Genomic DNA, 27,507 nt, shown 5'->3' with positions numbered 1-27,507 from the left:
TGAATGTCTGTGTGAACAGAAGATTCCAACCTCTTTACGGGTAAAAAAAAATTTACAGAACACTCTAATGTGATCAGGATTCCGACTCTGAGCCTTATAAGTTGTGAAGTGGAAAACAAAGGGATACTTTCTAGCCAAGCAGAAATGGTCTGTCCTAACTTTACCCTGTTGTGCCTGTTACATATGCTTGATTAGGAACAGATTTTTTTCCAAGTTCCTTTTTTTAAAAAAGTGGTGAATGCTGGCTGATTTTCATAAGATTTGACTTACTCTTTCATGCCCACGTTACGCAAATTAGATTATTGGTCATTCTTTTCTCTGCCGTTGTATATTTTTAAAATAACTATGAATGTTTCATTGCTAATTGTAAGAAATTTTGAAAATGGTGAAAAGTATAAAGAAGTAAGGAAGAATAATAATCTCACCACCCAGAAATAATCATTATTAATATTAGTATATTTAATTTTTATGATGTATGTATATATATAAGCATCCCATGTATTTTGTTAAACATTGTAGTGTCAGGCCATTAATATAATTTTTATTCTACTTTCTCTTCTAATATTAAAAAGTAAGCATTTTCCAGTAACTTTAGAAATTATCTTAAAATATTTTAGTGGTTGCATAATGGCCCGTTATTGAAGTTTCTTTAACTGTCCCCCCTATTGTACAGCATTTAAATTGCATCCAGTTTTCATCATTATAAAATCATGATCTCAACTGTTTATTTTTTTTTTTCTGTGTTTATCGCTTAGGATATATTCCTAGAAGTGAACTTCCTGGGTCAAAAGTGCTTTCCAAAGGATCTTGATAAGTTTTGTCTAACTGCTTTCCTGAAAGGTGGTTAACAATTTACACCCCATACTAGCACGATGTGCTTGCATTAGTGTTTTTTTGGAACCAAGAAGTAGTACCATATTTAACCATCTTTCTCATCTAGTAGCCGAATACAAAGGTAGCACTTAGCTTTAATTCCCATGTCTTTGATTTCTCTGAGATTTTATTCTTGACTAACCAAAGCTCTTCACATATCGCATCTGTCAACGAAAAATTTTCACAAAGTGAGAGTTGTGAGTTCAGTTTTATTTGGGGCTTAATGAGGACTATAGCCCGGGAGACAGCCTCAGATACCTCTAGGGCACTGTTCCGAAGAAGTGGAAGGGGGAGGTTGGAATATATGTGATTTTGGTGAAGGGGGATACGTGCAATCAAGCACACATTTTGGCAGAAGGTTGCTGCTGGTCACAAGAAGGTGTCTGCTAGCCACAAGGAGCAGATGTCTCCATTAATGATTTTAGTGCTTTTCTAGATATGAGAAGATGCAAGGAATTGGGCTCATAAAATCTTCTCCTGAAAATATCTAACTGTCTGAAGGCCTGTTCTGCCAGGTTTTCCCAGAGCACAGAGTGCCTCATTCCTGGTCTCCACCCCAAACTCCTTTCAGGGTGTGTTGAAGGTCAGCAAGTAGCTAGTGACTTCATTCTTTCAGAACCAGATGGCAAGCAACAATTTTTAGTTGGCATATCTACTGTAAATGTAAATCGTCATTGATGGTAAGATGCTTCCTGATTTCAGAGATGTTAAAATGGGGGAGGAAAATGATACGGCATAGAACTGATAAAATGTGGTATTAACTATTTTTAACATTTTGTTTTCATGTTTTGGTAAATAGTGTTTTTTCTGATTTAAATATTTTTGGTTTTTATGATGCTTTTGGATTAATAGAAAAAAGTTATAAAATTTATGAATTTTTATCTTTATTTTTATCTCCTCTTCTTTCATCTTTCTTTACCCCCCAAAAATAATAATAATAAAACAACTGAGCAATTAACTGCATTTTTCAAATTTCTCTGAAATTTATGTTGGTATAGGCATCCCACTCAATAGTCATTATTTATGAAAACTGTTATTTTTAGAACTCATTTTTTCAGGAACATAATTTTACATACTCTGCCAGATTAAAAGTTATATAGTATAGTGGGAGTTTAAAGTGGCACAACTGCTTTGGAAATTTGTCAGTTTCTACTGAAGTTAAACATACTATCCTCTAACCTAGCAATTTCACTCTTGGATATATACCCAAGAGAAATGAATGCATACATTCACAGAAAGACTTGTACAAGAATGGTCATCATAGCACATTTATTCATAATAGCCAAAAAATAACCCCAAGGTCTAACAACAGAAAAGTCTGTAAATTAGTTGGGGTACAGTCATACACTGGAATACTACTCAGCAATAAAAAGAAACCAGCGATCGATGTACATCAAAGCGCAGATGAATCTGAAAAAATTATGTTGAACCAAAGAAGCCAGGCAAAAAGAATAGATACTTTATGATTCCATTTATATGAAATTCTATCACAGGCAAAGCTAATCTTTGGTGACAGAAGTCCTACTGACGGATTCATAGCAGGGAGTGGATATTGTCGGGACAGGAGCAGGAGAGAGCTCTCTGGGGTGACAGAAACAATGTATATCTTCATCTGGGTAGTGTGTACATAAATGTATACCTACTTAGAAATCATCCAGCTTACTTAAGATACAGTATATGCATTTAAAATAATGAAAGAAAATTTTACAGTACCAAAGAAACTACATTGTGGACTTAAAAAAAAAAGTTCACTTTGTACATTAGTCAAAATTATATAAAATGTAAGTTCAGAGTTTGTTGATGGTGCATTCTAATTCTTTTTCTTTGATTACTTTGGATTTTTGTGTATGAACTGCCAAAAATTAGCTATCACTTCATCTAGGGGATTAAAGGAAGGAAACATGAAAGGAGATGTGGCAGCATTGATAAATGTCTGATGTGTTATTTTCTGTTATATTTTCAACAGAGCAAATGCCGCCTTCAAAAAGATGTCTTGAACTCTAATAACCTTGTTAAATATGACATTCTGACTTCAAATGTCCTGATCCCCATTTATATTCATCAACTAGACACTTGGGACAAATGCCAACCAGCTCTGCTACCCCAGCCAAACAATATAATTAGACCAGGGTCAAGTTTTAAGCACAGAGCTTCCCTCTGCCAGAACCCAAAGGAATGAGACACTCTATAAGAAGACAATTCTGCAATTCCCTCGGAACTTGCATTCCGAAAGGATCGATTTCTTCCAGTTGCTAAAAAAGAAACTGAGTTCCATAGCAAGAGGATCTGATGCAGCTTCTTAGTTCTTTAAGTTTTGTTGGTTTTTCTTTAATGCTACTTAAACCCAATACTTTGGACAAATGGCTGAAATAACTGGCCATTTATTACAATACTTTGAAAAGCATTCTACTGTTTACAAAGCTCTTTTACATATACTGTCTAATTTGCATCTCACAGTAGCCTATAATAGAATTGGAATTAGAATTAGAATTATTTAACTAAAAGAAAACCTTAACTCATAGGGTCATAGGGTCCAAAGCACAGCGAGGTTTCTGACTTCTAGACCAGTACTCTTTCCAAGGTCCTGGTACCACTGCTAGGCTATTGACACCTTAGCCCCACCCTTCCCCTGCCCCATGAGGGTGCTCTGCCATACACTCAACTCTCTGGGGCTCTAGTTTTGGCTAAAAGTCTGCCTCAGAAACCCCTATCTCACTCTAAGCCAATGTCTAAGAACCCCAAGGAATCCAGATCAACTCTAGCCCAGCTTTAAGGGATTTGCTTTCTCCACAGTGATTCCAATCTTGTTATCCTGGGCCTGAAAACAGACCAGCCTTTTGCACAGAAGGGCAGTGTTTGTGCTACTGAAGTGAGCCATAATTTACTTTATTGCGTTCTTTTATTTTCCCCTTCATCAGGTAAAACTGCTAGCATAGCAGATTAGCTTGCCAAAACAAAGCAATTGTATTTATAACAACAGCCATGATATGGTTACAACTGGTTCTGTGTGACAGCTCTTTTTTTCCCTTTCCGTGTCCTCTTTCTCCTTTTTTTAAAAATGATGTTTACTAACGTAAATAGGGAGCATCAGGGATAAATGCAGCTTCTCAAAATTGGTCCAAACATTTCAGACCAAACCCAATAGCAGAGTCAGCCCTACAGAGAGGCACTGGGCTGGTTGGACAGAGTTTCTGGTAGGGAGAGGCTGGTGTCTGCTTAACTGACCTCACAACGCTGCATGACCACCGCATGCCACCCCTGCAAGGACTTTCTGTAAAGGAGACATAGGAAGATGAGACACCATGGAAGGAAGTAACTTGATGGTGAGGGAAAGTCTGGCTCAGGTCCATGTGTTTTTCAAAGTTCTCATTGAATTGACCTGATTTTAGGAGCAAGGGTGGAGTGAAATCCTACTTAAAATCAATGAGGGCACTTTAGATTTCCTTCCTCTGGGTAGGAATGGAGTACATTTCTCCTAAGCAATATTCATGACACTGTCTGGGCTCCGTTGACATTCTGTAAGTGTCATCACCAATGCCATTTTGGTCCTTCTAACCGAGTAATGCCTGTGCCCAGATCCATAAATCAATATTCTTGAAATGAGATTTGCACGGAAGGAATGGCCCAGTGTGATGTCTACCAGACAGTCTGGGCAGAGCATGGGCTCACCAACCCCATAATGTCCTCATTAGGCCCCCAGAAGAAAGCAGAATTCTTTCATATTTTAGAGTCCATAAAAGTTAAGGAAAGTGCTTCCAGAGTAACCTCTACCATAGAAAACTCACTTGCAAGGAATAGGAGCTAAATTACTGTTAATTAAAGAATGACACTTTAGCTTCTTATTTGCCAGGTAATTTTTTTTGTCGTTTGTTTTCTTAACAACCTAAATTTATTCTCACTTTGAAGACATAAATCTAAAGTGAAATCTTTTTTTTTTAACTGGATCAAAAGAGTTATGCATTTCAAAGTTGATTCCACTCTGCCATATTGCCTAACCAGATCAATTTACATTCCCACCAAAAGTATATAAGACTGTTTACACCATTGCCAACATGAGCAATTATCAAATTTAAAAATAAATGCCAATTATGAACAAAGAATGATCTTCTTTAATTTCCATTTTTCCGATTTTAGTTAGGAAATATTTTTACAAGTGTTTTGACACATTTATCTGAAGTCTTAAAATGAGTTTGGGCAAAAAAATTAGCAAGAAATATTTTTTACCAACAGTGTAATTCTCTATTATTGAAAGTGTATTAGAACAGACAAAATAATTTTTAAGTTGTCTGGACATAAGATCAACAATCAATGGTTATCAATTCATTGGAATGACATTAGCTAAGCAGTAACAAACCTTTGTCCCTTTCTTTCTTTTTTTCTTTTCTCTCTTTTTCTTTTTACCTTTGTACCCCCTTCACCCATTTCTCCCACTCCTCATCCCACACCTCTGGCAACCACCAATCTGTTCTCTGTATCTATGAGCTCGTGTATGTTTGTTTCTTCGTTTTTAGATCTCACATATAAGAGAGATCATACGGTATTTGTCTTTCCCTGTCTGACTTATCCACTTAACATAATGTCCTCAAGATCCATTCATGTTGTCACAAATGGCAAGGTTTCATCCTTTTTTATGGCTGAATAATATTTCATTGTGTATATAACCACAATTTCTTTATCCATACTGTTCTAATTACTATAGCTTTGTAAGATAATTTGAAATCAGGGCATGTGTTGCCTCCAGCTTTGTTCTTCTTTCTCAAGGTTTCTTTGGCTATTTGGGAGGGGAGGGTTGGTGGTTTCATACAAATTTTAGGATTATTTGTTCCATTTCTTTGAAAAATGCCATTGGAATTTTGATAGGGATTGCATTGAATCTGTAAATTGCTCCGGGTAGTATGGACATTTGAACAATACTGATTCTTCCAATCCATGAGCATGGACTATCTCTCCATTTATTTGTGTCTTCTTCAGTTTCTTTCAGTAATGTCTTATAGTTTTCAATATGCAGTCTTTCACTTCCTTTGTTAAATTTATTCCTAGGTATTTTATTCTCTTTAATGCAGTTGTAAATGGGATCGTTTTCTGAATTTCTCTAATAGTTTGTTATTCATGTATAGAAATGCAACAGATTTTTGAGTATTGATTTTGTATCCTGCAACTTTACTGAATTCATGCATTCTAACAGTTTTTTGAAGGAGTCTTTAGGTTTTCTATATATAATATGTCATCTGCAAATAGTGACAGTTTTACTTCTTCCTTTCCAATTTGGAAGCCTTTTATTTCTTTTTCTTGTCTAAGTGCTCTGGTTAGTACTTCCAATACCATGTTGAATAAAAGTAGCTAAAGTGGACATCCTTTCAGCTTTTCACCATTGAATGTGATATTAGCTGTGAGTTTGTCATATCTGGCCTTCATTATGTTGAGATACTTTCCTGCCATACCTGCTTTGTTGAGAGTTTTTATCATAAATGTTGAATTTTGTCAAATGCTTTTTCTGCATCTATTGAGATGATTATTTGACTTTTATCCTTCATTTTGTTAATATGGTATAATTGTGGATGTTGAGCCATACTTGCATCCCTGGAGTAAATCCCACTTGATCATGATGTGTGATCTCTATAATGTATTGTTGAATTCACTTTGCTAATATTTCGTTGAGGATTTTTGCACCTATGTTTATCAGGGATACTGGCCGCTATTTCCTTTTCTTGTGAGGTCCTTGTCTAGTTTGGGTATCAGGGTAATGCTGGCCTTATAAAATGAGTTTGGAAGAGTTCCCTCCTCTTTTATCTTTTGGAAGAATTTGAGAAGAATTGGTATTAGTTCTTCTTTGAATGTTTGGTAGAATGCACCAGTGAAGGTATCTGGTCCTGAACTTTTACTTGTTGAAGATTTTTGATTACTGATTCAATCTCCTTACTAGTAATTGGTCTGTTCAGATTTTCTATTTCATCATGATTTAGTCTTCGTAGATTGTACGTTTCTAGAAATTTATCCATTTCTTCTAGGTTGTCCAACTTGTTGGCATATAATTGTTTATAATAGTCTCTTATGGTCATTTGTACTTCTGTGGTTATCAATGATAACATCTCCTCTTGCATTTCTGATTTCATTTATTTAGGTCCTCTCTCTTTTTTTCTTCATGAGTCTAGCTAAGGACTTGTAAATTTAGTTTGTCTTTTCAAAGAACCAGCTCTTAGTTTCATTGATCTTCTCTGTTGTCTTTTTAGCATCTATTTCATTTATTTCTGCTCTAATCTTGTTATTTCTCTCCTTCTACTAACTTTGGGCTCCATTTGTTCTTCTTTGTGTCTTTTGGCCTTTAACTGTGATAAAAACCCTCTGTTGGGTTATCACAGACTATTACTTCAGAGGGCTGTCAGTTGAAGGACATTGTCATAAAACATAGAAGAGAAAACTGAGCCACAGGTAACTTAAATTACTTGCCAAAGATCACAGAACTAAGGAGGGGTCTTCAAACCCTGAAAGCAGAGCACATACTCAGCTGCTGCGACATATGTGAGAAAACAAAATAGGAAGAAAAAGAAAAGAAACCGACTGTCCTTGGCAGTTTGGAGAAAAGGGGTGGGATGTTCAGGGAAGAGAAGGGACATCTGAGCTGTGACTTGAATTATGAGCAAGATTTGCCACACCAAAAAAAAATTTTTTTAATTGAGAAGGACACTCCAGAGTTATGGTGAGAATGTGAGGTAAACATGGGGGTAGAGCAGAAGATGTGACAAGGACCAGATTGGGTGAGCCTTCTTTGTGTGCTGAGACTTTGTGTTGTAGGCAGTGGGAAGCAGCTGAAGCATTTCACATGTGGGGAGTGATATCATATTTGTATTTTAGAAAGCTAAGGCAGGAAAGAGAAACCAGACCAGGTTGGGAAGAGCCTTGAAAAAAAGTGGATATTTCTTTCTGTGATACTTCATGATACAGATTTGAAAACTTGTGCAAAAGTAATGGAGCTGCCAACTAACATTTACCAGATTTATTGGGCAGTGGAGAGCGGGGGAGGACAAAGCATTTCGAGGCCAGTGTTACCGTCTTTCCAAATAAAGCAAGCAGACTGATAGCTAAGTGTAGGCCTGATGAGGCCAATATTTGACAGCTTTTCCTTCTGTAGCCAAATGAATACACTTAAGGCAGGTGACTTTTCCTCTGGTTTTGCTCAATTCCCAACCTCTGTAACTAAGGTACTGCCCCCTTGAAGCTGGAGCACAAAAATACATTGGGGTGCTTCCCTGGTGGTGCAGTGGTTGAGAATCCGCCTGCCAATGCAGGGGACACAGGTTCGAGCCCTGGTCCGGGAAGATCCCACATGCCGCGGAGCAACTAAGCCCATACGCCACAACTACTGAGCCTGCGCTCTAGAGCCCGTGAGCCACAATGAAGACCCAACACAGCCATAAATAAATAAATAAACAAACAAACAAACAAAGTTACCACAACTCCCCCTGTCTTGTTCATGACAGTTCAGTGTGGGAAGGAAGGACGTGGAGTGTAGATTTAGGTACAAACACCGAGAGTAGGACTGGGTTTGAGTCCCAGCTCTGCAGTTTACTAGCTCTTTGGATAATTTAATTTACTTTAACCAGCTTCAGCTTCCTCCTCCATAAAATGGGAACAATAATTTCTACCTCATAGGGCTGTCGTGAATGAATAATGTATGTAACGTGCTTGATACAAAGCAGGCATTTGATAACCAGTAGATATTGTTTATTAATTAAATTCTGTTTATTCATTAAACACTGACTCTTAAATCATTGACAACTTTGCAAATAAGATTCAGAAGCTCTGAAGAAACATTTTGACTCCCCATAGAAGCACTGGATAGATCTTATCTAAACATGTTGCCTAGGAGAATGGGATTCTTTGGTCCCTGAGTGACTCACGTTCTTTGAGCACTATTTCATCAAGGGGAATGAAACAGCTTGCATTAGTGTCAAAAGGAAAGCCCCAGGATCCTAACCTCCGTGGCAGGGTAGCAGGGTCTAAGAAAGCCTGCAAAAGTAAATGAGATAGAAAAGCCAGAACAGTCCCCTTCTGCCTCCTGGTGGGGAAAACCTGTCATTTAATTGAGGGGGGAATTGCACATATAGGTGAAAGGACAATAGAAAACAAGAATGATATTGCTTATATGTGGAATCTAAAAAATAGGTACCAATGAACTTATTTACAAAACAAAAGTAGAGTCACAGATGTAGAAAACAAACTTAGGTTTACCGGGGGGGAAGGAGGAAAGGGATAAATTGGGAGAGTGGGACTGACATATACACACCACTATATATAAAATAGATAACTAATAAGGACTTACTGGATAGCACAGGGAACTCTACTCAATACTCTGTAATGACCTATATGGGAAAAAGAGTCTGAAAAGAAAATGGATATATGTATATGTATAACTGATTCACTTTGCTGTACACCTGAAACTAACACAACGTTGTAAATCAACTATACTTCAATAAAAGTTTTTTTTTAATTTAAAAATAAATAAATAAATAAATAAGAATGCAAAGATGTGGAAACAAGCTTAGCAGGGGTTTGTCATTCCTGCCCCCCAAATGGGAACTTATTATATTATTCATAATCATCTCAGCATTATGATGCAGTGGTTGGCGTCATCTTTTGTCAGGGGTTTGAAGAACTCTTTGTAAAAGGTATGCTTCCCTTTGGTGAATAAGATAGGAGAAGAGTTTTGGTCAACCCTCGGTTGTATTTCCAGCTTGTCAGGATCATTAGGAGATAGACTATCTCATCCCGTTGTTCCTCTGTATGTGCTTTCTCATGCAGCCTTTGTTACAACGTGGGAAGGGACAGTGCCCTGCTGCGAGTTGTACAAATAGAATGAGTGAGATAGACTTGGCCCTAGAGATGTTTGTTGAACTGTTGGTGCATTTCACTAAACTCCAGATTCTTTCCCTGTTCCTTTATTTATTTAGTCTAGTGACTTTTATTTTTCTTTCCATATGGGAGGGAAAAAATTGTTTGCAATCCCAATTGTAAGGAAGTAGTCTTCCTATTTGGTCAACACAAGAAATATGGTATTAGGAATAAATGAATGTTAGTTAATAGCCAACACGATCACCCTGTGTATCATTTTAGCACTGTTTTTGTTGTCCTTAGTTCCCCCTTTGATTTTTTTTTAAATTTACAGTTACTTGCTTTCAGCACTAGAAAGTTTAGAGTAGAAATCAGAGTGATAACCTAATATCTAAAAACAAGATGTAATAGTGGTATTAATAAGATGAATGATAGCTTACAATTAAGGATGATCAGGACTTATAGTTTAAGCTTCATGGACATTATTTATTCCCTCTCTCTCATACACAAATACACACACACACACACACACACACACAGACTCAATCACTGGCAAACTCCATACAATATAAGACAAAATTTCCATATAAAACAAAATTTCACAGATGAGGAATGAAGTCTTGGAGAGCTAATCCTTGCCTAAGATCAAACAGCCAGAAAATGATGGATCCATAAGGGTGACTCTTCAATGACCTTTTCTGTTGGAGTTCCCAGGGAACCACTGAAGCACTGTGATACCGCCTTGAAGGAAAGGACCTTGTCTTATTCATCTTGGTGCCCAGCTCCTAGTGCAGAACAGAATGGAACAAGGGGGTGACGTAACTAGCACTTTTCTGGGCGAAGATAAATCTGGCAAGGATGAGTGGGATGAAAAGAACAGGGAAAGATTGGTGGCGTGGAGGGCGGTTTAGATGTTAGTACAACAACACAGAAAAACAGTTAATGAGATCATGAATGAGGGAGTGGCATGGCAAAAAGAAAATAGGCAATGAAGGTAGAAGAGATTTAGGAAGAATGAGTCCGTGGGACTTGATGGCCATGTGTAGGCAGTGAGGAGTTCCAGGCCTTTTGAGAAATATCCATTCATGTAGCAAATATTTCTGGAGCATCCTCTGTGTGCCAAGATCTAGTCTAGTTGCTGGGGATCTAACAGTGAATTAGATAAATGAAGATTTTGCTCTCGTAGAGCTTGTATTCTCGTTGGAGGATGTAGCAGTCAGAGTTCTCCAGACAGCCACTGTATCCCACTATATATTCTTAAGGAATTAGCTTATGTGATGGTAGGGGCTGGCAAGCCTGAAATCTGTAGGGCAGGTCTACAGGCTGGAAACGCTGAGCAGGGACTGGTGCTGCCATCTTGAGGCGGAGTTTTTTCTTCCTCAGGGAAACCAGTTTTGCTGTTAAGGCTCTTCAACTGATTGGATCAGGCCCACCCAGATTATTTAGAATAATCTCCTTTATTTAAAGTCAACAGACTGTAGATATGAGTCACATCTGCAGACTACCCTAAATCAGTGTTCGATTGAATAACTGGTACTATAGTCTAGCCAAGTTGCCACATGAAACTAACCATCAGAGAGGAGATGTAAGAATGACCAGTGCAGACAGAGAAGTCACTCAGGGTGTAAGAGTAAGTACCAGCTTCTGTGTGTGGGAGACTCAGGGAAGCCTCCTCTGCAGGAATAGATGTACCTTCATCTTACACATGAGGCAGAGGAGACGTGGGAATGTTGTGATTTATTTAGGCTAAAACAGCTAATGATTGACCCTGCTGTCTTTCTGACTTCCAGCACATGTGCAGGAAACACAACAGAGCCTGCCTCCCAGGAATGGTCAAAGGGACCAGAATGTCTGACTTTCTTTTCCCCAGAAGGAACACCAGTGGGTGAGCAAATTTAGATCAGGCACTTGTTTTCTGAACGTAGAGCCTGAACACAGAGAGGTCGATTATTGCTTTGGGGTAGGGGTGCAGGGGGACACTTCACCCCGCATCAGCCCCTCCCTCCTGCTGCTGCCCTGGCACTGGCCTTCTTCCTGTGCCCAGGTCAGGGCTTTTGTACAAGCCAGTCATTCTGCCTAGAAGACTCTTCTTCCTCTCCTCCCCTTCCTGTGGACAATGTCTGTGTAGCCCTCCGGGGTCTGAACTAAGGCACCTCGTCAGGGAAACTTTCTCTGTGTACCCAAACTAGGATACATCTCCCAGGTACAAGCCCCCTACCAACTCCGTGTTCTGCTAATGTGTACTTAGCGCTATGGTCGTGAAGTAGTTTATCTCTGTTTTATTAGTGTCTGCCTCTCCGATTATCCTCCCAAAGAGGAGGAGCCAAATCACTATCGTGCTGATTCCCAGTGATGAGCACAGTTTTTGACAGATATTACGAGTCACGTGGATGCACGGATAAAGGAATGAATGAATGGGATATATTTACTTGTGAGCAGTAAATCTGTAGGGCATTCTAAATAATGACCTGGAAACACACGACACATTCAGGTTGCTCCTCTCCTTTTCCTAATCCCCAATCCGATCGTGTCCTGTACACAGCTAATGCTATCCTTGGGACACGGGTTCTTCTCCACGTCAGTTTCAGAAGTGGCACTTCTTGAACTCTTCTCTGATTTGAGGGATCCTTGGTACGCATTGTAACCTCAAGCCTTCTAATGCAAAGACAGCTGTTACAACTGTTAGCACCATAAAAGATGAGAGTGAGGGAAGAGAGTGCAAGCGTTCCAGGAATAGTGCAGCATGGATGGCGTGTCCTAAGGATGCCCTCATACTTGACAGATGGTTCTCTCTCTTCTTGCCCCAGGCAGGAAATTCTGACTGCTTCTGCCTGGGGTCTGGAGTCGTGTGCGTGAGAAGACAAGCTTCTGATTCGAGCAGCCCCTAACGTCTCTGAGTGGGCTCTTGTGGGCCACGTTGAGAGGAAGTTTAGTCAGGACTCCCCACCCCCGCACCTACTAAATGCCCCCCTTATCCTGTCACTCAGAGGAAGGCTCCAGAGGGCTGGCGCATGAGGCTGGCGATGGAGTTGAGCGCATCAGCTGTACAAACAGGAAAGCTTACGGTACCTCTCACTCTGGCTTCTGATGTGAGAGCCACCAGCCATATCAACTTAAAACATCACTTGTGCTGTGAAATGCTTGCAGGAGCTCTTCTGCCCTTTTGTGTGAGACCCCAAATATCTACAGAAATGAGGCTTTATTTTGCAGTTTTCTTCTGACTGTAGGAAAAGAAATTTTGGATTGATTTAAAAGTAGCAACTCTCAGGTTATCCTGCAAGGTCTGTGCAAATTTCCCCACTTGCCTTCTTTCCATTCAAGATTCTTCCTGTCGAGAAAGAGAGAAATTTCTCTGTTTCTACACTCTCTGCATTTTCTGAAACTTGGAAGGCTCAGCTGCAAATCATAGCGGACCCTCCTGGGAGCCAGACAGATGTTGACTGTATCACCGCAGGGTGTAACAGGAAGCATTACTGGCCCAGGTGTTCGGAGATGGAGGTCCGAGTCTTGGCTCTGCCAGCGAGCAGTGCGTGACCTTGGACAGGTCTCTGGGCTGGAGTGGACTAGGTGCTCTCCGCAGGTACCGCCGCGCTAAGATGTATGGTTCTCATTGCAGGCATCTTTTCCACAAGTCCTGTGTTGACCCCTGGCTCCTAGACCATCGCACCTGTCCCATGTGCAAGATGAACATTCTTAAAGCCCTAGGGATCCCGGTAAGCACAGCACAGCCTCCAGCATCGTTGTGTCTGTCTTTCTGCCTTTCCCACAAAGCAGGGCGAAAACAGCATCCCTGGATTTTCTGTGTCCCCTCAATCCCATAGCAGTGGCGTCACCTGATGAGGCCCTCAGAGCACTCCCATGCCTGGATATATTTCTCCTCTCATTTTTTCTCAATCTGAGGACATCGTGACCCTCTCGGCATGTCCATTGTATTTGTCTGTGAGTTGAGATGCTGCCTGAGCAGCTCACAGGCCCCTCTTCTGGGCTGCAGCGGGTGAGAGCAGGTGGGACACCCACAGAGGCCTCTGGGGCCAGTTGTACACTGATGACACTCTTGTGTCATTTACCTGCGCTGTCATCAAGCAGACCCGCACGCCACACTTTCTGATGTTTCCCCACCATCGCCTAGCTTCCAGAGGAAACAAGCTCTTCCCAACGATGGGAGGGGAGGCCATCCACTGGGAATCTGGCTCAGGGGCCTCTGCTGAACTCAGATCTCCGTGGCGAGCTTGAGTGAGGAGGAAACCAGAGCCACAACCACTGAATTCTAGCGCTACCCTCAAGCTGGCGCCCTCAGTTATATGTTTTATCAAACTTAGTCATTCCCCCTGTGCAAAGAGAATCCCCCCGGCTGGCTGGCTTGATGCTCCAGGGAAAGACTTTTCAGGGACCATATCGAGTGAAGGCCACGGGCTGGTGAGACACCATCTGCCGTGGTGAGGGCAGGAAGCAAGCCAGGCCACCAGACCCGAGGGCTGCGCAGAGATGTGGGAACAACGTAGGCGCCGTCTGAAAGAAGCTAGACAAACAGCATACAGAGACCGGCCTCCCCCTTCCCCCTCCGCTTTGCTATCTCCTCCTCTTGTCATTCCTCACTACTAATGGCAGAGAATAAATAGAATTTTAAAAGTCCCAAGATGTCACTGAAGAAGAAAGGATCAGATCAGATATCAAAGGCTTCCTTTAATGCCAAAGGGCTAATTATCCCAGGAAGATCAGAGTGACTCTGTTTGAGAGGGCACACCTGAAGCATCACGAGGTCATGGATTGGCTGAATTTTCTACCCTGCCTCCCTGCCAGGTGTATGCTGATTTTTTTTTTTTTTTTTTAACAGTCGATACACCAAACACAAATCGATTTGTGTGACTATAGCTTTGAGCTAGGTTTTGAAAGGCAATGCATTAAATTTTCAGACCAGAGTTGTGAAGGCATAATACCTTCAAGGTGAAAATCACTGACAGTGAACATGAAACATGAGTAAAAACCCAACATCTCTCTCAGATACTAGGGACTTAGGAAATTAAACTCGCTGTTTGCATGTTCCACATTTCTGGCTCTAACTGGTTCTTACCGGTGTCTGACTTTAGTCTTTGTTTTGTTGTTGTTAACTGAGTAGCCTTGTGCCTGCCCGTGCTGTAAGGCAAGTAAATATAAGTGGAAAGCTAAGAGCTGGGGACATTTTCATTTTGTAAGTGGATTTCTCTAAAATGAACTAAAGAATGAGAGCACGGCTCACGGATGGTGAAATTCCTATTACAGTGGTATCTTCTCCCATTATATTTTGCCAAGAGAAATAAAAGACTGAACCTGACAGGGCCAGGTCCTTTATTGTCAGAGTGTTTTCAATCCCCTTATCTACATTCAAGTGCTTCATCCTATTTCTCTCCAGTCAGGTCTAGGGGGTGTCTTTGCAGGATGACAGATCACATCCGTAAGTGCTCCTGTAAGGTACCGTATAACACGGGCCTTTTTTATCCCAGCACACACCATCTCCTATCACTATTATCCTGGTATAAATAAGATGATTGTAAACGAATAGAAAATCCCGTGCAGCTGGTATATTCACTAGTCCCTAACTATTTCGCATCTGGTTTATTTGAGGAGTTCTCCCTGCTAACCTGAATTTGAAAGCCTATATAGGCTGTTCACTTACAGATGGTATTTGACATCTCTTACTAAACATTATGACTGTCATTTCTCTTAGAGGTATATAAATTGGGTTTCTATTCAAAATATTATTCTATTTGATGAACGATTTCGAGTGGATATAAACTGTGAGATTCTGTAAGGTGGGTCTGTTAAATATTGTATCTAAGCCACATTATTCGTTCGTGCTCTCATTAACAGTCTCACTGAACTAATTCGCTCTTTCTCTTTTCCTCTACTCACCTCTGTTAGAGACGTAACACTATTCCTGCTAGCCCACAAAGTAAAAGCGAACACCCTGCCTCAAAACTAATAAAATAACGCTATAAAAAGAAAAAACAGAGAAAACAGGAACTTGATCAACAAGCAGAGTCAACATTGTGAAAAATATGTCAGTTGTTCTTGCATCTGTGGTCACATTCAGATGCTTATGGCTGGAAGAACAGCCAGCACAGGGATCCTCACTTGGAACTCTTTTCCTCCCTGATACCCGCACACAATTTGGATCTGCATCTTTACATAGCATAGTGGAGGGAAAGAAGTTATTTTTTCTTCTACCCTCCTCGGTTCTCCAGCTGGGCCCTGTAAATTAGACTTGTACAAGACAGATTGAGAAGAGAAAATCAAACAGAAGTTTATGAACACATGCATCGTGTGTGCACATAGGAGCACTTGGCGATGAGTGACTCAGAGGGGTGGTTAGAACTTCGGCTTCTGTAGCATCTTCAAAAAAGAGCAATAAATTTTTAGAGAAGTGACAAGACAAAGGGAAAGGACTTTGAGTTTCTAGGACAGCAAATTGTGGGGAGGTAAATATATGGGGGAAACCAATGGCAGATAAGGGCATGTCAGTTAGGTTTGTTGTATGTTCCATTTTGGCGTCAACTCCCAGTCACTGGTGATAAGAATGTTCTTCCCTTTCTGGTACAGAGAGGGGGACCCCCTTACAAATTTATGTCTTGCTTTTAGGCAAATAGGGGGAAGGCAGAGAGCATTTCTTTACCCAGTTCTCAATTGTTTCAGCTAAAAACAATTTCTATGCCAACATAGCATATTTTGGCAGTGGCATACTCTGCTACCCTTCAAAGGCATACTTTACCTTTGCCCAGAAATTGAATTTCTTTAAGTATTTTCTCAAATCTTCCCTTCACTGATCTCGGATCTGGGCAGATACTAACATTCCCAAGTTTTCAGAGCAGTAAACTGAGACTTAGATAAAATTTCCAAATCAACATTTACTGAGCACTTAATAATTGTCAGGTACTATGTGAGGGCTTGGAACTCAAGGTCAATATAGTGTAATTGCTTCACTTTAAAAAGCTTGCGTCTCACTTGTGTGTGGAATCTACGTGGCATAGAAACAGAACAGATTTGTGGTTGCCAGGGGCAGGAAGTGGGGAGGGTGAAATGGGTGAGGGGGTCAGAAGGTACAAACTTTCGGTTACGAAATAAGTAAGTCCCGGGGATGTAATACACCGCATGGTGACTCTAATACAATACACAATACTGTATTGTATATTTGAAAGTAGCTAAGAGAGTAGATCTTAAAAGTTCTCATCACAAGAATAAAAATTTTGTAACCAGGTGAGGTGATGGATATTAACTAAACTTATTGTGGTGATCGTTTTGCAACATACACACGTATCAAATCATCATGTTGTACAACTTAAACTAATACAATATGCCATGCCAATTATATCTCAGTAAAACTGGAATTTAAAAAAAAGCTTGTGGGCTAGTAGAGTGAGACTAACACAGTAGCAAATGACTGTAACAGTGGGAGAAGTGTGAAAAGAGTTACAGTGTCAAAGATGACTACCTGGGAGGGAGCACTACTTAGCAAAGAGACATTTGGCCTGGGAGTTGAGGGATGATTAGGAGTTCACCAGGGTTAGTTTGAGACCTTGGGATGGGAGAGGGGAAGGGGACGATGATTTGGGCAACTGTCATCCCGAGTGGAAGAGCAGCATATGCTAAGGCGCTGAAATAGGGAATATATAGTTTATTCTGTGTGTTTCCAAAGGCTGAAGGTAGTAGGGCCAGAAGAGAAGGCTGGGGCCAGACTGTACAGTGCCTGTTTTGCTATACTAAGGAGCTTGTCATTCATTCTTTAGGAGGAAAAAAAGAAAAAGAATCATACCTGTGCTTTTTTTAAAAAAAAAAAAAGAGTGCTCTGGTGAAAAAGTGGAGAATGAAGTATACCGGGGAAGAAACTAGAGGGAGATTGGGAACTGGTAATGGGGTAAGAAGCGTTCAGAACATACCCGCTCATGTCCAGTAATCTCAATCAGTAAATTTGGCGGATCAGTCATTCAATGAGTTGACTTTCGACAACTCGAATTTCAAGGAGTTGGCCCACTGCCAATAGAGATGGAGACGGCAGAACACAAAGAGAATATGAAGGAAAGGGAATGAGCTGAATTTGAAGTTTTTGTGGGATAATGGAGATTTCCAGCTGACTGTTGGAACCACAGGTGTGGGGCTTGGGAGACTTGGTTTGAGAATGGAAATCCAGGACAAGAGTCCAGCAGTTTGAATTTCTTGCTTTGTGCTCCCAATGAGCCCATGAGTGGTAGATTTTCTCTTTCAATGAACTTTGCACACAATCTAGTCATTGTGGTGTTATTTCAGACAGTGTCAACCTAGAATTCTCCTCACCCAAGCCCGCCCACCCTGATCTGCATCCTTGGACGGGGTGCAAAACCGTGTCATTGTCGTCGCTCAAGGCAATGTCACTATCCAGAGTGGAGCAAAAAGTGTGATTAACAGCCGTTCTCAAGACCATATCTCTCCTCCACCACCTTTAAAAAATAATTTTTATGAGCTTGGTCAGAGGCAGAACAACTGAAAATCATTTTTTAAAAGCTGTTTGTGGAAGAGATATCAATATATTCAACACCACTTCAGCCAGCAGAACTGAGACCATAGAGTAAAACTGCCCCGCTGCCCGATAAGAGAAGCTGGCCGACAGAGGCTGCCTTGCGAGGCCCAGAGACTCCCATCTCTACATTTTTCAAGTGGAGCTGTGAGGACTATTGGGAGGGAGAGTCCTGTAGTGAGTGGGTAATTAAAGTAGATGGTCTCACCCTAGTTTTATGATTCTAAGATTTTAACTTAGAGGATTTGACAAATGTACCATCAATTGCATGTTATGTAAATAGGGCTTTGCTCTGCAGCTGGTTTTTTGGCTTGTGTTTAACAACACCTCACCCTGTGCTCTTGTGTTTGTGTGTGCGTTTGTTTATGTATATGTGTGTATCTCTGATGCACAATTCACGAGTCAGATTCTGTCTCCCCTCTCATGCCATCAGTCTGTTTGCAAACAACACATGGGTCTGTGGGGCTAATTATCAGGGTGTCAGCTACTTCCTATACGAGAAGTAAACACTAGAGATAAGGAAGAGCTATCGTTATAAATAGGTGTCATATTATTCTCCCTATGTAATTATATTAATGTATGGCTAGTGCTACTCCTGGAATTAAAACCTTGTCTGTAGATCTAAACGGAACCTTTGGAAAGAAAATTTTGGAAGATGTTTTCATGTTAATTACAGGAACTATATGTGGAATGTCTTTCAATAAAGTGGTTCAGGAAGAAAACAGTAAAGAACTTGGTTTTCCATCAGGACAAAATATTTAGGCTGTAGACATCTCATCTCTAACTTGATGATATACACTAAGATAGGTCCTTTTCTGCTCCTGTCAGCCCAATGCCGATTGCATGGACGACTTGCCCACTGACTTCGAGGGATCTCTGGGAGGTCCGTCAACCAACCAGATCACCGGCGCAAGCGACACAACCGTAAATGAAAGCTCAGTCACTTTGGACCCTGCTGTCCGGACTGTGGGAGCCTTGCAGGTGGTCCAGGACACAGATCCCACCCCGCAGGAGGGAGAAATCATCTTCACCACCAACAGTAAGTTCTGCTGCGCCACATACCAGTGCCATATTCCAAAAGGCTGTTGCCTCGTGGGAATTGGAAAAAGGCACTTTTCCTCAAGAAGAAAGAAAAATTAAATGAATAGAACGTTGCTAGGCTAAACAATCATACCTGACGGGCCTTGAGAAGCCCAGCTTGCTCCAGAGCCAGCAGGGCAGACAACAGTGCTAGCTGTGTGTGTCACCCACCTACACACGCCGACGCCACAGCACTGCACACGCCCCACGGTACCCAAACACCAGGCCAGGTGGTGGTGCTGGCCTCTGAAGGTGGAAGGCAGGTGAGAAGAGCCAATGCCGGCGATGTTCAGTGGGACTGGGGTAGGGCACAACCCACTCACTCATGTGCGTGTGTGTGCGTGTGTGTGCGTGTACACGGGCTTGAGCCCTCCCGAGTGTGCAGGTGGCTGTCTGAGCTGGTCTGGACAGCATGCAGGAGGGTTCTGCCCCGCCGTTGCTGCAGGACTCAGAGGCAAGTGGAACCCCTTTAGATGGGCATTCTTGCAGTACCACCTAAACCCCTATGCCTAGTGACATATTAAAATATCTTTAGGGTTTCTTCCACATCTCCTGCACAGACTCAAAGTAAATGCTGTTCTGGTTGAGGGTAGTTATAAAAATATTAAAATAGCTATGTTAGCATACGGTTGAAGCTCAAACCTAAAGTATTTACTCTACCGTCTAATACAGCAGAGATAAAAGGAGTTCTAAGAAAATCAGCATGCAAATTAACTTAGGTTTAAGGTTAAAAGGGTGAATGAATATTGCAGGTTTTAAAGGAGATGTGTTTTTTCCCTTGATGGAAGTAACCTGTTCACTATAGAAAATTTGGAAATGGAGCAGAGCAGATGAAAGCACGTTGGGATATTTCCTTTTAACTTGGCCTCTTTTTTACTTATTCGTGATGTTTATGCAGTTCAAAAAATCATTCACGCTGAAATTTAAAGACGCATTTTTCTGATGAAGAAACATAACAGTCCTCGTCGTTGAAAGACTGAAAAATGAAGAAGAGAATAAAAAAAGAATGCAAAAATCACTCAGTACCCCACTACCCAGAAATAATCACTCTTAACATTTTGGTGTATTTGCTGATAATCTTTTTTTTTTTTTTACATTTTTATTGGTGTATAATTGCTTTACAGTGGTGTGATAGTTTCTGCTTTATAACAAAATGAATCAGCTATATGTATACATATATCCCCATATCTCCTCCCTCTTGCATCTCCCTCCCACCCTCCCTATCCCACCCCTCTAGGTGGTCACAAAGCGCCCAGCTGATCTCTCTGTGCTATGCGGCTGCTTCTCACTAGCTATCTGTTTTACATTTGGTAGTGTATATATGTCCATGCCACTCTCTCACTTTGTCCCAGCTTACCCTTCCCCCTCCCCTTGTCCTCAAGTCCATTCTCTACGTCTGTGTCTTTATTCCTGTCCTGCCCCTGGGTTCTTCAGAACCTTTTTTTTTTTTTTTTAGATTCCATATATATGTGTTAGCATACGGTATTTGTTTTTCTCTTTCTGCCTTACTTCATTCTGTATGACGGACTCTAGGTCCATCCACCTCACTACAAATAACTCAATTTTGTTTCTTTTTATGGCTGAGTAATATTCCATCATATATATGTGCCACATCTTTTTATCCATTCATCTGTTGATGAATATTTAGGTTGCTTCCATGTCTTGGCTATTGTAAATAGAGCTGCAATGAACATTGTGGTACATGACTCTTTTTGAGTTATGGTTTTCTCAGGGTATATGCCCAGTAGTGGGATTGCTGGGTCGTATGGTAGTTCTATTTGTAGTTTTTTAAGGAACCTCCATACTGTTCTCCATAGTGGCTGTATCAATTTACATTCCCACCAACAGTGCAAGAGGGTTCCCTTTTCTCCACACCCTCTCCAGCATTTATTGTTTGTAGATTTTTTGATGATGGCCATTCTGACTGGTGTGAGGTGATACCTCATTGTAGTTTTGATTTGCATTTCTCTAATGATTAGTGATGTTGAGCATCCTTTCATGTGTTTGTTGGCAATCTGTCTATCTTCTTTGGAGAAATGTCTATTTAGGTCTTCTGCCCATTTTTGGATTGGGTTGTTTGTTTTTTGATATTGAGCTGCATGAGCTGCTTGTAAATTTTGGAGATTAATCTTTTGTCAGTTGCTTCATTTGCAAATATTTTCTCCCATTCTCAGGGTTGTCTTTTCATCTTATGTTTTCCTTTGCTGTGCAAAAGCTTTTAAGTTTCATTAGGTCCCATTTGTTTATTTTTGTTTTTATTTCCATTTCTCTAGGAGGTGGGTCAAAAAGGATCTTGCTGTGATTCATGTCATAGAGTGTTCTGCCTATGTTTTCCTCTAAGAGTTTTATAGTGTCTGGCCTTACATTTAGGTCTTTAATCCATTTTGAGTTGATTTTTGTGTATGGTATTAGGGAGTGTTCTAATTTCATTCTTTTACATGTAGCTGTCCATTTTTCCCAGCACCACTTATTGAAGAGGCTGTCTTTTCTCCATTGTATATTCTTGCCTCCTTTGCTGATAATCTTTTGATATAGTTGAGACAGTAACCATGGGGGTGAACATTCAGTATTGTAACCATAGAACTTTCACAGGACCTCGACAGAGAGTAATTTCAAGAGGAACTTGGTGGTAAACATCCACCCATGTAGGGTTTATTAGTTTTTGGTAGATATGAGTTTTAACTTGACTTTTAGAGGCATAAGGACCTCAGTATTGAAACATTGGCCATTAAACATTAAAAAGTCCTTAAAGAGAGATTTTGATCCATTTGTTTTGAAGGTCTAGAGTGGTACTGTCTAGTATTAATATAATGCAAGCCACAAAAGCAATTTTAAATCCTCAATAGCCACACTAAAATAAAAATAATAAGCTGGTCAAGTTCATTTTAATAATATTTTTATTTAACCCAACATATCCAAAATATCTTATTCTTTTTTTATGCTAACTCTTCAAAACCTGGTGTGTATTTATATGCTTAGAGCACATCTCGGTTTAGACTAGCCCCATTTCAAGTACTCAGAAGCACGTGTGGCCAGTGGCTACCATATTGGAGAACACAGATTTAGAATCCTAGTAATTTAGGGATATAAGAACCTTAAAAAAAACCTTAAAGGTCATTTAATCATTACCATGATAAACTTTTGATTTTTGCCATATGAGAATTGTGACCCAGAGGAATAAGTGGCTGACTGAGATCTGACAGTAAGTTCTCTTTTCAGAATACAAGATTGCCCCATAATTTTTCCATTTATTGGACATCTTCAGTTACCATCAGGCATATCACCATAAGTGGTCTAAGTGAAGTATATTGGAAGGCCTCATAAAATTTTCCTAGCAGTTCAGAAACATTTAAGGCATGAGCCTTTTTTGAGCCCATAAAAAGAACCAAATCAAAAATGGATCCTATTTCTTGCAATGAAATGATTGTTTGATTTTCTGTTAGATTTCTTATTTTGAAAAGTGGCTATGTACTTCATCCATCTTAGTAAAGCCCAGATGACAAATGAAAAGGCATAGTTTATGGGTTAAAACACAACCAAAAATGAAATAGGAAATTAAAGTCTGTATCCATATAATTCATAATCCCAGACAGTTTTGGCTAAAATAGACTCAGAGTGTTTAGGTTCATAGCAGGCATTCAGTAGATGTTGACTTGAGATAAAAGTGTTTGATCTAAGCTTCAACAGGGAGCTTCTGTTCACAACAGAAAGAAAAATGCCAGGTAACTTCAAAGGAAGGTCTTGGTAAAGATGAAGAGACGAGGCGTGAGACCACATCTGTAGTTTGAAGACTGATACTATATATCAATATGGCTAAAGATATCAGTCTCTTAGTACAGAAACTGAATTTTTCTCACAAAATACTTTTCCTAGACCATTTATTTAATTTTTAATGAAGTATAGTTGATTTACAACATCTCAGGTGTACGGCAAAGTGATTCAGTTTTATATATATGTATAAACATATACATATATATATACATATATACATTCTTCAGATTCTTTTCCATTATAGGTTTTTACAAGGTACTGAATATAGTTCCCTGTGCTTTACAGTAGGTCCTCGTTGTTTGTCTATTTTATATATAGTAGTGTGTATATGTTAATCCCAAATTCCCAGTTTATCCCTCCTCCCCTTCCCCTTCTGTAACCATAAGTTTGTTTTCTATGTCTGTGAGTCTATTTCTGTTTTGTAAATAGGTTCATTTGTGTCTTTTTTTCTAGATTCCACATAAAAGTGATATTATATGATATTTTATTTCTGATTAGTTTTATTTATTGGGGTTTCACAGAATATTCCAAGCACAGTCATTCTGATTAGATGTTAATGGTTTATACCACTAACTAAATGGCTGTAGATTCCTTAAGGGGAAAATTCTTTCCTCTCTACAGGTTTGTACATTGCCTAGTGCCCTAACTCAAATAAATAATTAATAAATGAACAAACAGGATTGCATGAATAAATGAGTGAAAAGATTCAAGTTCTTATCAATGTTATTGTCACCATTTCTCTAATGCTATAGAAAAAAATGCAGATGGTGAAAGAAGTATAGTTGGGATACGATATTGCTACAAATCACAAATAACCCACTGGAGGTTGGACCTGACGTTTTTCTACCTTATCCTTTCCTACCTCACATCTCTGCAGATCCAGGAAATTACTAGAAAATGAAGAAGTAACAGTAGGTAACAAATACATAACACCAACTCTGTACCAGGCACCCTTTTATGTTGTTTACATGTATTAGCTCACAACAACCCTATGAGGTAAATGTTATTTTTAACCTTATTTTCCTGATGCAGAAACAGCAGCACTGAGAGATTAAAGTAACTGACCTGAGGTCATAAGCTAGTGACAGGTGGAGCTGGAATTCGAAGGAGCAGCTAGCTGGCTCTACGACGCCATGCATAGCTATGCTCAGAAGATGAAAAAGGGGAGAAAACGCACACAGTTCTCATTTCATTTTTGTCCTCTTTTCCTCCATTTTTCTAAATCTCTGAAAGGCCAAAAATGTGTTTAGTTTCAGCTTGCATTCTCATCCCTACCTCCGTTCTTCCTTTCCTGGCAAACGGTCTTGCTGTATAGTCGATCAAATGCACGTAAAAGTCATTTCAGCACTCAAGGGGAAACAGCATAGAACAGATTGCCCTTAGAGTAAAGATGGAAAAATCTGGCATTAAAGGATCATCTTCAGCTCCCAAGAAAAGAAAAAAAGAAAAACATTTACAAAGGAAAGGAAATGCAAACTGGTAGGCAGTCTGACATTTGGGAGAAAGACGTTCTTGTATGCATATCTTTAATGTTTCTGACATTTCAGCTTTTATAACCTCACACGGCAGCCCCAAATCAGTGTTTCTCCTCCACGTTGGTGCAAGGTGTCATTTGTACGCATGCCCTGATGTCACTCACCCAACTTCATCTGCCCACCCAATTGCACCAAAACCATACTCTGCCTTCCGACTCCCCAAGCCCAGGCTGCAGCTGGTTGGATTGGCTTCAGCAGGGAAAGAAGTTTCTTAGGACCAAAGGAAAACACAGCTGAACAAACAGCCCGGTGTGTTTGGAAACTCCAGACAGGAGCTTGAGAAAGACACAAAAGGAGAAGACTCTATCACACCTTCCCCAAAACACCCCGCACCACTCCACACCGTCTCAAGAGGGTCTGAAACCTTCCCTTTGTTTTCCAAGGAAAGTCACTGACTCCACCATCCGTTTCCTTTATTGAGTCACCACACAAGTCCTCTAGTGCTGCATCTAGAATTGTTACCCCCTTGCCACTCCTTCCACCTCAAACTGGAAGGAACCAGCAGTCAGCCCGAGGGGTGGAGGGTGGAGGGAACTAGAAGCTAGAAAGGGAGGAGATGGGCAGAGTCAAGGCCTCCCAGATCTGCCCCAATACGTTCTGAGGAGCACATGGCATAATGTGTTTGGCCAGGAGACCTGGTCTTCAGACGTCACAGAAGGAAGCAGGACCCATGAACTGTTATGTAAGCTAATAGGCTCAAACTCGGCCGGTTGAATTGAAACGTGGTGTAGGTTTCCTCTGGGAAACTTCCTATCCACTCTGAACCTTTCGGGGAGTATCGTGTATTTAATGTGTTGAGCCAACATGATTTGTGATGTGTGTAAAACGCATCTTGCTTTTTGCTGCTCTGCCTGAACCGTCTGGAGTGGGTGTAGCAGCCCCCTGCCTGGGGATGACAATTCCAGCAGGAATTTTCTGCTCACTTTTAGGTAACGGACAGTTCCAAGAGTCCCTTTAGGTTCCAAACACAGACAAAAGGATTTTTTTTTTTCTCTGCAGAGCCCTTCTCTCTTGTAATCCCCATCACTCAGGACAGATGGGCCTCCCTGGCTTACTCACAAGGCCTCCTGCAGCCTTCACGCTCTCCGCTGAGGTGCTCTTACGGCTCCAGGAGGTCTTTTTGGATCGGGCCCAAGTTGAGCCCGTTCCTGCTCGCTCCCCACGTGGCCACCTCTGGGACACTCGCACATCACCTGCCCTGACACCCGTCTCCGGTACAGCAGCTGCTTTCCAGCCTCTGACCCCATGCAGGCCGTCGGCCTCCTCCCTTCAGACTCCAGGCAGGCAGGAGGCCTGAGTCCACAGCCTGCTTTAGCTTTTCTAAGGCCTGAGTCTGCTCTCTCTGAGTCCCACCTGCAGGAGACGTAGTTCAGAATCTCCTTGGTGATGGAGGGGGAAGGGTTTCCCTTGCCGGAACCCCTCCCTGCGCTTGGGTTTGGGAGATAGCCCTTCCCCACCCCTTCTTCTAGAGGAATGGGATTCAGTGTTACAATACTCTCTCCACAGACAAGCTCCTTTCCAATTTCCCCACCTTTCTCTCCCTCTCTCCCCTTGTTATTGTCATGAACTGGGTGATGGGGTCCAGAATCATAGAACAGGTACCCTTCACATCCGCTCTACCCAGCAGTGGGGTGTCGGGCACAGGGTTGGGGGGAGATGGGAGAGGCCGTCTCATACTTCTTTGCTGCCCATAGCTCTTCAGTAGAAACTGAGGCAGGAAAAGTCCCATGAATGCAAAAGAATTAGTTCATGAATATCTTCATGGGCTTCACCAGAGGACACATTCCTAGCTGATATGGCGACTAAACTACAGTCCCTTTTCAGAGACCCTAGAGACAAGTCAACCTTTTTGGAAAAAAAAATATATATATCCTCTCACTCTTCAAAATGCACTCATGAGACAAAAGTCATTGTTAAAGCACAGCTGAAACTGCAGCCCAGCAAAAAAAAAAAGGAAAAGTCATTTTCAGCAAAAAGTCATTCACTGCGATCACCAGGAGCTCTCCAGGGACACAGACCAGACACTAATTACGGGAAAAACTTCCAGTGAGTTCATTCAGAGACTTGTGTATAGCAGTTTCTGGAGTGACCCGCTTTCTCTTCTTTGAGGAACTCGATAGGAACATCTCTGGCGAGTCTTCATTCCTAAAAAAAACACAGTCTCTTAAAATTAGGCCAGAAATGACATCCGTTCTTTTCTTTTTTAAGTTCTGTGTTTATTCGTTAGGGAGCCATTGAGGAATCATTCAGCGTATCTATATTCAAAGGTTTTAAATGCCTCTAGGCTTGCTCCAGTCGCAAGCTGAATATGAACACGAGAGAGAGAGAGTGTGTGTGTGTGTATTCAGGGCTTTTCCAGGGAACCTGAGTTTGAACCTCTGGGTCAAAGCAACTGAGAGAAAAAGGGAGGGTTGGCATGAACATCCCATTTCTGTTCCAAATGTTCCTTTACATTTGCAAAGCAGCAATCTCCAGGTTTTAATGTGACTGCAAAATATACTGGTGCATCCAGAAATAAACACCTGTACAGAAAGCATTCCAGCGTGTATGAGAAAGGACAAGAGGGAGTGGCCACATCTGCTTTTTCGACTTGCATCAAAGCCTGAACTGGCAAAGTAGCTCCCCTTTGGATAAATATATGCTGGCTGGAACTAGCAACAAGAATGATCTCCCTTGGTGCCCATAAGATTCACATTAGCCCTGGAAAGATGATTGATTTGTGAGCCTTTTCCATTGTGGCAGACAACAGAATCGGCCAACCAGTTAAGATTTTAGATCCCACTGTCGTGCGTCCTTCAGGAAATATTTCAGCCACGGTGAATGACTTCTCTACAAAATGAAGCATTTGAAGATGGTGATACTGCGCCCCACAATCGTCTCCATAGCTCGTAATGT

The 27,507-nt window shown here is 40.9% G+C and overlaps 1 protein-coding gene across 1 annotated transcript in view; it reads left to right on the top strand.

Annotated features, from left to right (window-relative positions):
* Positions 1–27,507, top strand: part of RNF150 (ring finger protein 150) — a 257,733-nt gene that overhangs the window by 187,310 nt on the left and 42,916 nt on the right. The window contains exons 5-6 of the mRNA XM_082390888.1: positions 13,319–13,415; positions 19,055–19,265. Of these exons, the coding sequence (XP_082247014.1) occupies positions 13,319–13,415; positions 19,055–19,265 (308 nt within the window). The remainder of the gene's footprint in view (positions 1–13,318; positions 13,416–19,054; positions 19,266–27,507) is intronic.

This window comes from Balaenoptera borealis (assembly GCF_965194805.1).
Source record: "Balaenoptera borealis genome assembly, chromosome: 4".
Classification (NCBI taxonomy): domain Eukaryota; kingdom Metazoa; phylum Chordata; class Mammalia; order Artiodactyla; family Balaenopteridae; genus Balaenoptera; species Balaenoptera borealis.
Note: the sequence above shows the minus strand (reverse complement) of the source record. Positions and strands in the feature narration are given on the sequence as shown.